The 12,741-nt window shown below is 48.0% G+C and overlaps 1 protein-coding gene across 1 annotated transcript in view; it reads left to right on the top strand.

Moving 5' to 3' along the window:
- The window catches only part of CDCP1 (CUB domain containing protein 1), a 69,855-nt gene extending 66,584 nt beyond the window's left edge, over positions 1-3,271 (top strand). The window contains exon 9 of the mRNA XM_036899358.2: positions 9-3,271. Within this exon, the coding sequence (XP_036755253.2) occupies positions 9-438 (430 nt within the window). The 3' untranslated portion in view covers positions 439-3,271. The remainder of the gene's footprint in view (positions 1-8) is intronic.
- The last annotated feature ends 9,470 nt before the right edge of the window (positions 3,272-12,741 follow it).

Raw genomic sequence — 12,741 nt, 5'->3', positions numbered from 1 at the left:
CTCAACAGGAAAAGGAAGATAAACAAGGGGCTAGCTGTAGGTATCTACAATGGCAACGTCAACACCCAGATGCCGATGCAGCAAAAGAAGTTTCAGAAAGGACGCAGGGACAATGACTCCCACGTGTATGCAGTCATTGATGACACCATGGTGTATGGGCATCTGCTGCAGGACTCCAGCGGGTCCTTCCTCCAGCCGGAGGTGGACGCCTACCGGCCCTTCCAGGGTCTCACGGAGGACTGCCCTCCCTCCCCACCTGCCCTGTGCTCCCAGGCCCTGACTATGAAGCTGGCCACAAACGAGCCATCCCCTGGCTCCCCTCCTGAGTCTGAGAGTGAACCGTACACCTTCTCCCACCCCACCATAGCAAATGTAAGCAAGACAAACACAGAAATTCCCTTACTGGACACCCACGAGCCAGAGGAGCCTGGGGAATAACTTGGCCCCTTCCCAGAGACTTTGCATAAAGCAGGACACTAAAACACCCCTCAGGGTTCCCAACCAGAAATCCTAAAGAAGAGGATCATATGGAAGGAGCAGCAGGAGGTTTTCCTGGGGACCACCAACTTCTGACTTCCAAGTGGACTCATTCTGATGATGAGACATTGAAAATGATGAATTCTGATCTGGATGTAGTCATCACGGTTCATGCCCTTCTAAACTCAGGTTTGGTTATAAAACCAGCCCAAAATGAGAGGGGAGAGGTGTGAGTCACCCAGTACAGGGTTGCAACGAGCCCTGGATTCGGATTTGGATAAGGGCCTCTTCAGGTCAACAATTCCAATCCCTAGGAGCCCACTGGGGGTCCCCACTCTCACTGGGGTCCCCTGGATGAAAATGACAGTGTGCCTTTTTATTACTATTATTATTTATTTGGTGGTCCTGAGTATTTAAGAAGTCAAGTGTATTAACATGCAGCTCTTTTCCCCTGACATAGTGACAGCCCATGCTAACTGGTTGGATGGCTAGGTTTTGACTGCTACTGACCACCCTGGGGGGCGGGAATAACTGCAGCAGCCCAGCCAGTAAAGGGTGTGTGTCTGAGGGCATTGACGCATGCCTGCTTTGATAAGACACTGTGGTTATCCCACTGCAGAAATTCACTGTTAGTCCCATTGTCCTTTACTCCTAGAAATAAGAGAAATTGCCTTGAACTGCCTTGTTTGGCTCTCCCAGCTGTAATCATACATTGGCATTTTAAACAGATATTTAGAGAATATCTTCATCTCCTAAAAATGCTTAAAAATACACCAGAGATTGGCTGGCTACCTGTATTAGTTTCCTATTGCTACTGTAACAAATTACCCCAAATGTGATGGCGTAAAGCAACACAAGTTTTCTTACCCTGTGGTCTGGGAGATCAGCTTTCACTTAATTAAAATCAAGGTGTCAGCAGAGACATGGGAGGCTCTAGGGGAGAATGTTTCCTGCCTTCCCATCTTTTAGAGGCTGTTCTTATTCCTTGCCTCTGATGGCTGGTCACCCCAAGACACTGTGACCCTGATTCTCCGGCTTCCCTCTTTCACTAATAAGGACCTTTTGCTTATAAAACCAACAAATAATCCAGGATAATCTCCCCATGGCAAGATCCTTAATTTATCACACTGAAAAGACCCTTTTGCCATGTAAGGTAATATCCACAAATTCTGGGGATTAGGACATGGACATCCTTGTGGTGGGGTGGGGGAGGGGGCATTATTCTGTCCACCACAACTTCCTACTGCTGCAAGAGGGTCTACAAAATGATCCAGCCCACAGGTATGTTTTGTTTAGCCTGGAGAAGATTTTTAAGAATTTAAAATCATATTTTTTATAATTTACAATGATAAAATTTTTACATAGCAATCTGGATTAGAAGATCTGGCCATACCACAGTTCACACCCTCACCAACAGCCCGCTAGAGTTGAGAAATATCTCCACCTTTAGATGGATCATCAGGTTCACCAGTTCACCACAGTCCCCGCCACTCCCTATTGCTTCCCACACTGAGGCTGAGCAGCTGTCGATATTGACCAGTGCCCCTGCAGGATCGCTTTTTCTCATATGAAATGCAACGTTTGGGACCTATCTGTCATATCAAATGAGAAGACATGCTTGGAGGCTGGTGTGTGTTTCAAGAAGGCTTGTTCTTACTCATGGCCCACATCGGCCATCTATACTAATTCCCAGTTCAGCTTCTGTGGGAGTTGCCCTTGTAGCCCTGCTCTAATCTGGAAGGAGAGGGATTGTGCTACGGCTTGTCAGCATGGTCCAAAGTTCACTATGTGGCCAAACCTTCACAAAATACATGTACTTCATCACGTTCAGTGAATTCACCTTGAAAAGCACTGTCTAGGCTTGTTTGTGTGCTACTTTGCCCTCGAGAAAAGGAGTTTTGCCATCTCCTAAGTGTGTGTATTCCGAGGCCTCCTGAACCCTTTCCAGAAGGAAGTCTTTGTAGTAGTTTTTTTAATTATGCCTCAGTGCTGCCTCTGGCACCTTTCCCTTCTGAGAGGCTGGCTGCTGCCCAGGTACCCTCAGCCGCTTGTACTGAGGTGAGGGCAGACCTCCTCCACGAAGGGCCAGAGGAGGGCCGCAGCTTGCTTCCTTCAAATGAAGTGTTATTTAAAATGGTCACTGCAGCGCTGGCCCTGCTTCTCTGCCCTCCTGGCCTCCTGGCCTCTCCTAAAGTTCGCTCGGTTGGTGCTCCGCATTCCTCCCTGAAGCGTGGCCGACCGCCTCTGGGCCAGCTGTCGTCACCCACACCACGTCTGCTGACAAAGGCCCCGATGTGGCCGGCTCCTCTTAACTGAAAACTCAAAACCTCAGGCCAAGTTGCTGGCTTCCTGAGACCTCAGGTAGACTAAATGTTTTCTGAAATATGCATTCTTGAAGGGGCCAGCCCTGGCTCCTCCCTTTAAAACCCAGACCCCACTTATGTAGAAGACACTTCAGGGTTGCTGGAAAGCAGACACGTGTTGAAGCCCCTTGTGTGCCAGCGCAGTGCCCCTCCGCCCTGGGGCTGCTCCACCCTGGCCACTCTCCACATCCATCTGCTGAGCCTGTGAGGACGCCTGGCTCATCCAGGACTGATGGGGTAAAAAACCTCGAGGAAGAGTCAAGTGGGAAAAGCATAAACCCGTGGGACATAAACTTGGTAAAAGCAAGGAGACTGGTTTGCATGGATCTGCAGTGCTTAACTGGAAATAATTTATTATTGTAGACACCTTTTAGGTAGCATTTTATGCATTTTCTAGACTTTTTAAAATAAACATACAGGGGAAAAAATGAGCATCAAGTTGTCTAAATGCTTTGGCTACTTGTCTCCTGGTTCAGGGGAAGCCCAAATCTCCCATGTTTACTGTGACAAGCTCAGCATGGGCTCGGCAGACATGATCTCCGTGTGCTGATGGTACAGGAAGCTGGGCTCTGGGCTGCCAGTGGTCTGATCTCGGAGACCAGCACTTATCTGCTCTGTTCTTGCTGAGGTAACATGAGCCCTCTCTATGTGGCCATTCCCAAGACCTGACCCCCTCGGAGTTCAGGGGCCACCCTTGCCACCACTGCAATTGAGTTCTGAGCCTGGTGCCAGGCACTGGCCACCAAAACAAGCAAAGGGAAGGAGGTGGGAGAGGGACGCTCCAGATGGGACCCCACCCTCCACCTTGTACTTGGAGAGACTAGATGCTGCTGCATAACAAACCGCCCCAAACTTTAGTAACTTCAGAACAAGTGTCACTTTGGTCACAAGTCTAATGTGAGCAGGGCTCAGCAAGGATGGCTTCTCTCTGCTTTGTGTGGCCCCTGGGCAGCTCAACTAGGTGCACTTTGAAGAGGGTGGTGTCACAGCTGGCACGTGAGTGCTGGCTGCCAGCAGGAACCCGGGCTTCCTTGTTTGGGGCTTCACAGCTGGGTGGCTAGCTTCCAAGAGCAGGTGTTGCCAGCATCAGGAAGTCAGGGCTGCCAGCAGCCTCACGGGGATATCCCCGTGTATCCCAAACCTGATTTCCCCAGAGGTAAATTCATTCTCTCCCTGTCCCTTTGCCCTAAAGCTTCTCCGCTTTAAAGTGAGTTCACTTCCTCACTCTGCCCCTCAGCAGCTGTGTGGCCGCAAGTTGGGTTCTTTTTCTCAAATGCCTACATAGGCTTAAATCTACAGTCCCTTCCATCTCTAAATTGTTTGGATTCCTCCAGTCACCCAGGCCCAGTATACTGGATCCAACTTGGGCTCCTCCCTGGATTCTACTACCCGCCCCCACCTTTCCACCACTCATTTTCCACCATGTGACTCCCTCGCTCTGAAATATGTACCCCCAGATTTGTCCCTCAGAACAAAATCCTTGACCTGCTGAGATGCACACCACCAGTTTACCATGTAGCCCTCGGGACCTCTTGCCCTCAATGCACTCCATGACTTCGGCTGCATCCCAACAGCCCCCCAATTCCTCACAGTGCCTCCGGCGCTGCTGCCTCCTTGTGCATTTGTGCTGCGGCTCCTGGACAGCCCTGCACAGTGCCTTCCCTTCCTCTCCAGGAAAACCAACAGTACTTCAGAGTCTACCACAGAGCGTGCTTCCTCCGAGAAGCCCTCCAGCCCCACTGAGCTCTCCCTCTAAAGGGCAGCAGTCGTGATTCCTAACACTGCATCTAGGTACACCAGTTTAATTACTTAGATGTCCAGACTTGCATGTCTTTATACTTTGCTCGGATGTGGGAGTCCACGTTTTGAGCTTGGCTTGTCTACCTCACATGGCCCACCACAGCAGGTGCCCTCACAGCGAAGTCTGCTACATCGAACTGTCAGGTTAGAGATATACTGTACCTCACAGTGACTTCAGGCAGGTGTCATACTTGAGGCTGCCAGATGGAGGGAAGGGATTAGATACCAGGCAAATGTTCTGTGCTAGAGCTTTGCAAACCTCAGCTCGTGTCAGCTTCTGATGATCCCAGCAGCAGTTTCAATTCCAGTTACTGGTGAGGACAGGAGGCCCGTAAGATGGAGTCACTTGCCAAAGGACACAAACCTGCAAGAGGCAGGCCGACCACTGTCTAGCCGTTCTGCTGTACTCTGCAGCTCACCTCAGCTCAGCCCAGGAGGACCCAGTTCTTGGATCCAGGATGAGGTGAGGGATTGCCAGGGATGGCCCAGGGCTTGCACGGGATCCTCATCTCCCCCATCTTGTTTTCTTCCTCCAAGATGCCATAAACTTTGGCGGAAAGAAGCCTCAGGCACAATAAGCCAGGGCACCCCTGCTCCTATGTCTCTACCCTCTATACCCTTTGTGGTGGCAGCTCCACCCCCAGGCCAAGGGATGCCCTGGAACCTGGTGTTAGAGCCACAGAGCAGAGTACCTCCAAACCCTGTCTGCCCGTCTCTGACCCCAGCCCTCAGCCCATGCCTCTGTGGACCCCTGCTCCAGAAGGAAGAGGGTGTTACATTTTACACATGCGTGGGATTGCTGTCAAAAAGTGCCGAATCAAGTGACCCTCAACCAAAGCTCTGCTCCAGAGAGAAGCAAATAATTCCCCACCCCAGAGCTCACTGTCCTCTGGGGATTCACGGGGCTGCTTTTTGGCATTAAAATTGCTTATGAGGAAACAAGGTGTAGAGATCAGTCTCAGCCCTAATTCCCTCCTTTCCTGTGGCCTCTTAAGGCCTCTTAGGATCCCATGAGTTACAGGGCTGAGCCAGGGTGGCCCCTACCCCCAGCTTTTGATGAAGGTAATTGCCGGGAGCTGGCCTGTGGTCCTTTGAGACCCACACAACAAACAAGCTAGAGAAAGATTTGCTGTAAACAGTACTTGGAAAAAGGGAAAACTCAAAACAGACGTCAGGAAACATCTCCCACCCCTCCTTCTGCCCCAGGCCAGCAGCAGCTAGGCAGCAGGAAATGCCCGGACTGTCTCAGCCCTCACGCCCATGCCCCCTGCCAACACTTTGGCCCCCCCAGGGCCTCTCAGAACCCGGGAAGCAGCCTCACTGGTGTGCCACCTGGGCAGGAGAGCGGGCCCTGCCCTCAGAACAGCCCACATTTAGCTTCATGCTCCCCTGTTGCCAGTTTGAAATTCTTAATAATGGTTGAACAAAGGGCCCCACATTTTTTTTTTTTTATGCACTGGACTCACCAAATTATGTAGTTAGTTCTGGCTGGAGGTCAGGGCTGTTCCAATCCCTCTTCTCAGAAAAAGAAGCAGGCTTTAGGAGGTTAGGTAACTTGCCTGGGACCCACAGCTAAGTGACAGAACCAAGACGTGAGTCCTTGAGTGTCTTACACTCTTTCTTCAGGGTTCTGGCCTCTGCTTGTTCACTCAGGTTCTCCTCTCCTTCACACCTGGTTTTTTAAACCTTACCAAAGGGCCCTTCTGTATCACTCGTTTATTAACTGCTTAAACACATAATTTCTAGAGAACATTTAAGATAGGTTACAAAATAGACTATGGAAATGTTTGGTTCAATACAGTAGCCATTAGCCACATATAGCTGTTCAAGTTTTAATATTAATTTTAAGTTAATTACTACATCAAAATATACTGGGGCTTCCTTTTTCAAATTAAGTGTGCATGGCTGCAATGGAAGAGATCCTAAGGTCCCAGGGTGAGAGGTCCAGGGACAGGGATGTAGAATTCACACTTGGCTTGGATGTGCACCTGAGGGTGCTTTGTGGGAATATATTGCACACTTCAACACTGTATTTTTTTTTGAGTCGTTTCAGTAATCCACAATTTTTCAACACCTCTGCAGATGTAGTTTCTCAGTTGCACTAGTCACATTTTCAATTACTCAATAGCCACATGTGTCTAAGAGGCTACAGTACAGGACAGCCCAGATAGAGGACATTTACATCATCACAGAAAATTCTGGTATGGTAGCTAGCACTAATACAGGGTGTGTGTATGTTTGTGTGTAATATATATAAAATTCCACCTTCCATCTACTGAGTGCTTACCATGTGCCACGAACTCCTCTGAAGTGTTTAGATGGCCAGCTTATTGGATCCTCATATTTAGTATTCAGTTCTCACCTTATTGACACAGCATTGGATGTCATCTCTCAGTCTCTCATGGCCTCAGACTTGGTGGTTTTTCTCCTTCCCCTCTGGCTTCTCTTTCTAAACCTCCTTTCCTGGATGTTAAATACCATCTGTGTCCTGATGGCTCCCAAGCTGGGCCTCTCCCCTGGATTCTGACTTATGTATCCATCTTACTCAGCATCTCCACTTGGTGTCTAATGGGCATCTCAAATTCAAAATATCCAAAACTGACCTCCTGCTCTTCCCCCTCAAAGCCTACTCCTCCTATTGAGGGCCAGGAGAGAGGAAACAGGTTGCTCTGACTCCATTAATGGCTTCCAGTTGCTCAGGCCAAAACTTTTGGAGCTCTCCTCCGCCCGAATTTAGTCCACCCGTGGATCTTGATGGCTCTTCGTCTGATCCAGAATCCCCCACCGCCCTAGCGCCACTGCTTTCACTAGATCCAAGCCACCACCATCTCTTACCTGGATGATGCGGTCACCTCCCTGGTCTCTGAGCTCCCACCTTTGCCCTCTTCCACCTCATCTCAAGGCTGAACATATGATATCAGTTACATGTTAACATGGCATATCTTGCCACTCCCCTACTCAGAACCCTCCTATCACCCCAACTCATTCAAAGTAGAAACAAAAATCCTTCTGATGTCCCACAAGGCCCTGCTAGACCTGCCCCTATCACTTCTCTAACATCAGCTCCTACGGAGCACTCCCTCAATCATCCTGTTCCGCCTACGCCAGCCCCTTGTGAATTCCTGAATGCTCTGGCCTCACAGCCTTCGTGCTTGCTGTTTTCTCCAACTAGAATGTCCCTCCACCAGAAATCCTCCTGGGTCCCTTCCTTTAGGTCTTTATACAAATGTCATCTCAGTACCTCAATAGAAGCCCATGTGGCTTCCTTGGCTGCACTCTAAAATGTCCATCCTTCCCCCAAACTCCACACTTCGTATCCACTTCCTTGCTTTATTTTGTCTGCTTAGTAATTGTCACCATCTAACAAACTATAAATTTCATATACATATATACATATATGTAAATTTTATGTATATATGTGTATGTATTTGTCTTGTGGCCTCATTATGGCTGCTGGAGCTCTAGCAACCACATACAAATTCCAAGCAGGAAGAAGAGAGATGGGGCACAGGACACCTAAAGCTCACCTGAGGCAGTTCCCAGTAAAGAACTTCCTTGAGAGTTCCACTCCACAATTTTTTATTATACTTTACCTCTACCCTTAAGGATGATTGGAAAACTGGCTGGGCACATTGATGACTGGCAATGTAAAAGTCTATTATAGGGGAAGACAAGAGAGTGACACTGGCTAGGCAACTTGGCTTCTTTGATTCAGTTCTGGTTTCTTATGTATTTGTTTGTTTATGTTTAGCATGATTGTAAATCCCTCAAAACCATGCAGCATCTGTTGCCAGCATATGTGTCAGTCACATTTGATTAGATGGCTAGATTCTCTTCAGGTATTTCTGCATCCAGCTGATTTATTTTCTCAGTTTCCTGCCTAATCAATTTATAAGCCTCAAAGGAGATTCCCCCCACCCTGTCACTTCCCTTAGCTGATTTGAGAGCACTCTAAAAGTCACTCTGTTGTAAATCATTTTATCCTGTCTTTATTGCACTAGAGAAATGTTTCCATTAAAAATATTGAGTGTCAGTTAGCATTTAAATTTTTTTCCAAAAATGAAAATGATCACATTTTTGCAGGTTTCAAATGAAGGCCATCATGGGACACAAACACAGCCCATTTTAACACCCATAAGAGAGCTTGAGTCTTGCTATAACATGGTAATGTTTTGTTTTATTTACATAATGGGCATTAACTAACCTCAAAGTACAATTGGTCACTGAATGTCTACGGATGTGACAAAAAGCGGGGGTCACCAGGGAGGACCAAGTAAGTTCGTCTGGACAATGAACGAGGTAATTGGAGCTGTTCGTCCATATGGGAGCTTCCATCATATTACAGAATCAACCTTTTTTCCCCCCAGTTTTGAGCAGGGCCTGAGACTATTAAAGCTCAAGTCCTCTTTAAACCTTACTTGACTGAAATATTTGTCCTTCTGGCTTCAATGGAAAAGAACAGCTTCTAGGTGTTTTCTGCCCTGCTCCAGCTGATGTCCCATTCTATGGCTGGGAGTCTCTCAGCATGATTTCTCAAACCTACATCCAATTGCCTGGATTACTTACATCAAATGCAGATCCTAGGCCCCAACACAACTACAGAGTCAGGATCTCTGGGACCAGAGTCCAGACCTCAACACACTTCCCAGTCCGCAGCTAACTGGCCAGAAAGGGGGTTATCTCGGGTCACTCCTGCTGCTATAACAAAATACCATAAACTCAATGGCTTATGAACAACAGGGAGTATTTCTGACAGCTCTAGGGGCTGAGAAGTCAAAGATGAGAGCGGACTGGGTGTGTGGTGAGAGCTCCTTCTCGTTGACAGCCATGCTTTCCCTGTGTGGTCACATGGCAGCAGGGGCTAGAGAGTTCTCTGGAGCTCCTTTAAAAGGCCACTAATCCCATTCATCAGGGCTCTGCCCTTGTGTCCTAATCACCTCCAAAGGTCCATCTCCTCATACCACCTCCCTGGGCATTAGGTTTCAACCTATGAATTTGGGGGGAAAACAAAAATTTGGTCTAGAGCAGGGGTCTAGGTGAACCTGGACGAGGGCCATCAGCACCTCCTTCCCAGTCTGAAACTACCCCAGGCACTGGGAGTGGGGCTATCAGGGCAGGACTGAGGCGTGCGAAAGCTACCTGGACTTCGTGGCCAGGTGGAGGTTCAGTGTCCACCCAAAACTGCAGTGCTGAATTGGGGGACATCCCTCAGAGAGCTGAGGGTCACTGTCACATTCAACCTGTCCGTTCCTCCTCACATTGGTCTAAACCAAAGCCCTGGGAAGCAGATAACAGCCCGGAGTTCAGACCTGCGACTATCACAGCGGAGCTTCTAGGGTCCCTCCACCCTGCCTCGGACCAAGCCCATGCAGTGACTTGAAAGCGAACTGCTGTTTGTAAAGGGGAAGTGTCCTTTACTGTGCCAGAGGTCATACACTTTCCCAAAGTTTTAGCCTTTTAAAATGACTTGTGTGATCTTTAAAATGCTCTTTCTTTTTTTTTTCACTTTTCTCAGCTTCAAGACATTGTTTTACATTTTATCTTAGACGTCTTCTAATGCACCAAAGTAGAGAAGAGTCAAGTAGACACCAACATATCCCTCATCCAGCTTTAACAGTTATCAGCATTTTGCCATTCTTGTTTCACTGGAGTTTTAACCAAGACTAGACGACTGAGCTCTCTGATGCAGAAGGACCCCGGAGAACCTGCTGGTGGTTACCTCTGCCTCCCCCAAATGCCTGCCTCATGGCCACGGCACTCCTGGGGCCTCAGGAGAAGGGAACACAAAGACTTAGAGACTCTCAGAACCGCAGGGACATTCCTCGTCTGGCGATGTGGGTGCATCTGTGTCCTCTACTCATTTCAGGTTCACTGGCTGGGCCCTGCAAATTAGACTGGCAAAGACAGATAAAAGAAACACAAAGAGAAGTTTATTAGCAGATTCAATGTGCATACACACAAGAGAACCCAGTGACGAGTAACTCAGAAGGGTGGTTAGAACTTGGGCATAAATAGCATCTAAAGGAACAATAATTCATAGAGAAGTGGCAAGACAAAAGAGAGAGGCTCTGAGCTGCCAGGGACTGCAAATTGTGGCAAGGTACATCTGTGAGCAGTAACTGATGGAAGATTAGGGTTGTTTAGCAAGGTGTGTTATGTAGATTCCTCCGGTGCTGTCTCTCAGGCTAGAACTGTCTCTGGCGGTGAAGAATGACCCTGCCCTTCCTAGCAGAGAGGGAGAGGACAGAAGTCTTTTGTGTGTCTGCTTCTTAACTGCTTCCCTCAAAATAATCCTTATGCTACAGTGACTGTGAAGGGGTATGTGGGGGGGACTTGGTGAAGGGGGAAGCCTAGTAAACATAATGTTCTTCATGTAATTGTAGATTAATGATGCTGAAAAAAAAAATCCTTATGCCAGAATGGCATGTATTTGGGGTAGGATACTCAGAACCCCTTATTCTCCCACTTGAAACTTCAAGAAGTTTCATATATTAAAAGTTGAGTTGGTAGTTATAGAGAGAAATTTGAGTTAAAGGTTGGTGGATAAGAGCTCTACAAAGACAGATGAAAACATAGATGGAGCAAGGAGCAAATCTAAGTATGTGGCCTCACATCTTACTGAATCAGCCTCCGGAACCTGGGAATGAGTCACTCCAGGCAAACAGCTGTGTCCCATTTCAGGAAGTGGTGGTAAAGGTGATATAGGTTCCCATCTAAGTGAGGCCTGTGTATGGTATGTGCAGTTAGGCACTTAATGAGGGCTATTTCTATAGAAAATAAAGAAAAACAAAGGTTAACAGCTAGAACAAAGTATAAACTCAAGTTCTGAGTCCACAGAGTAGTAGTCAGTTGAGAATATTTCTAAATGTTGGCCTTTAACCACATCTTTAGATGGTGAAGTGAGAATAGTTGTGTCAGTCCAGCAAATTTCCTAGTTTGCGATTTGAATGTCTGATGACAGCTTACACATCAGGGCCACAGTCACGGATATTTCTCAGAGCAGAGCATGGAGGTGTCCAGCTTAAGTCTGCAGTTTCTAGAAAATGTAATCTTCACTTCCACTATGAAGCCTTGGGCTCTAAGGGGTCTTATATGGCAATCTCACCTGTCTCCTCAACACCTACCCCTGAACCCAGAAAAATCCCCAAAGAGGTTTGGGTGCCCTTAAGTATTATAAATTGTATAGAGAGTAACCTATGGTTTTATTGCCCTATAGGCCATCAACCAGATTTGCATCCAACTTAAAAATAAAAACCAAAACAAAATGCTTTTTTGATGTGTGCCTTTCCCTGTTTCCCAGATGCTCTTAGAATGAGTTTTACCAACTTCCTGGTTCCCCCATTAATTGATGAGTTGAATAAAACCTGTACCTCATTTTTATCCTGTTTTGCATAAAAACTATGACTTGCGTCTTGACACAAGGACTGTCCACAAGGCTGCAGCCACAGGACTGAGCTATCTCAGCCAGCTCCCATCAGACCCCAAGTCCCACAAAGAATGTTTCACTGGCTGAGTGCAGGGAACTGGGTCCAGCCTGGCTCTCCCAGACTGGAAAGAGGAAGGATCCAACCCCTTCAGCATCCAGAGTGGGAGGCAGGCTCCAGGGAAATGTCCCTGAGTAGGTCCGAGTGCCACTGGGAAACTGAGGCCCACTGCAGCCTCGGGCAATGCTCGGATTTGTGGGTGAAGGTGCTAGGGCTCACAGCCTAGACCAGCTCTGCCCCGGGCCACCTGTTTGCTGCTCCTTGAAAGGCCTCTGAGGATCAGCTGGCCTGGGGGGTGGTCTTTGAAGAAAGCACGGCCGCTGTGGCCTGTCACTGAAGAGCGTTCCAGGAGCAAACCCACAGGGAAGCCACAGGCCACTCACCCACCATGTGCCGGGGAGACGGTGCATGCATGTCAGTCTGTGTACACTGGACTTTTATTAAGCCAGACTGTCTCGCTTTTAGGAAACATTTGTCCCCAGACTGAAGAAGACCTCAGAGTTATTGAATGGCAGCTGTGAATTACCAACTGTGTGACCCAAGCAAGCAACCTAACTTTTCTGGGCCCACATTTCCTTAATGGTAACATGTGAACTCTAACACCTACTTAACAAGGT

Source organism: Manis pentadactyla, chromosome 1, assembly GCF_030020395.1.
Source record: "Manis pentadactyla isolate mManPen7 chromosome 1, mManPen7.hap1, whole genome shotgun sequence".
Lineage (NCBI taxonomy): Eukaryota > Metazoa > Chordata > Mammalia > Pholidota > Manidae > Manis > Manis pentadactyla.
This window is presented reverse-complemented; position numbering and strand designations above follow the sequence as displayed.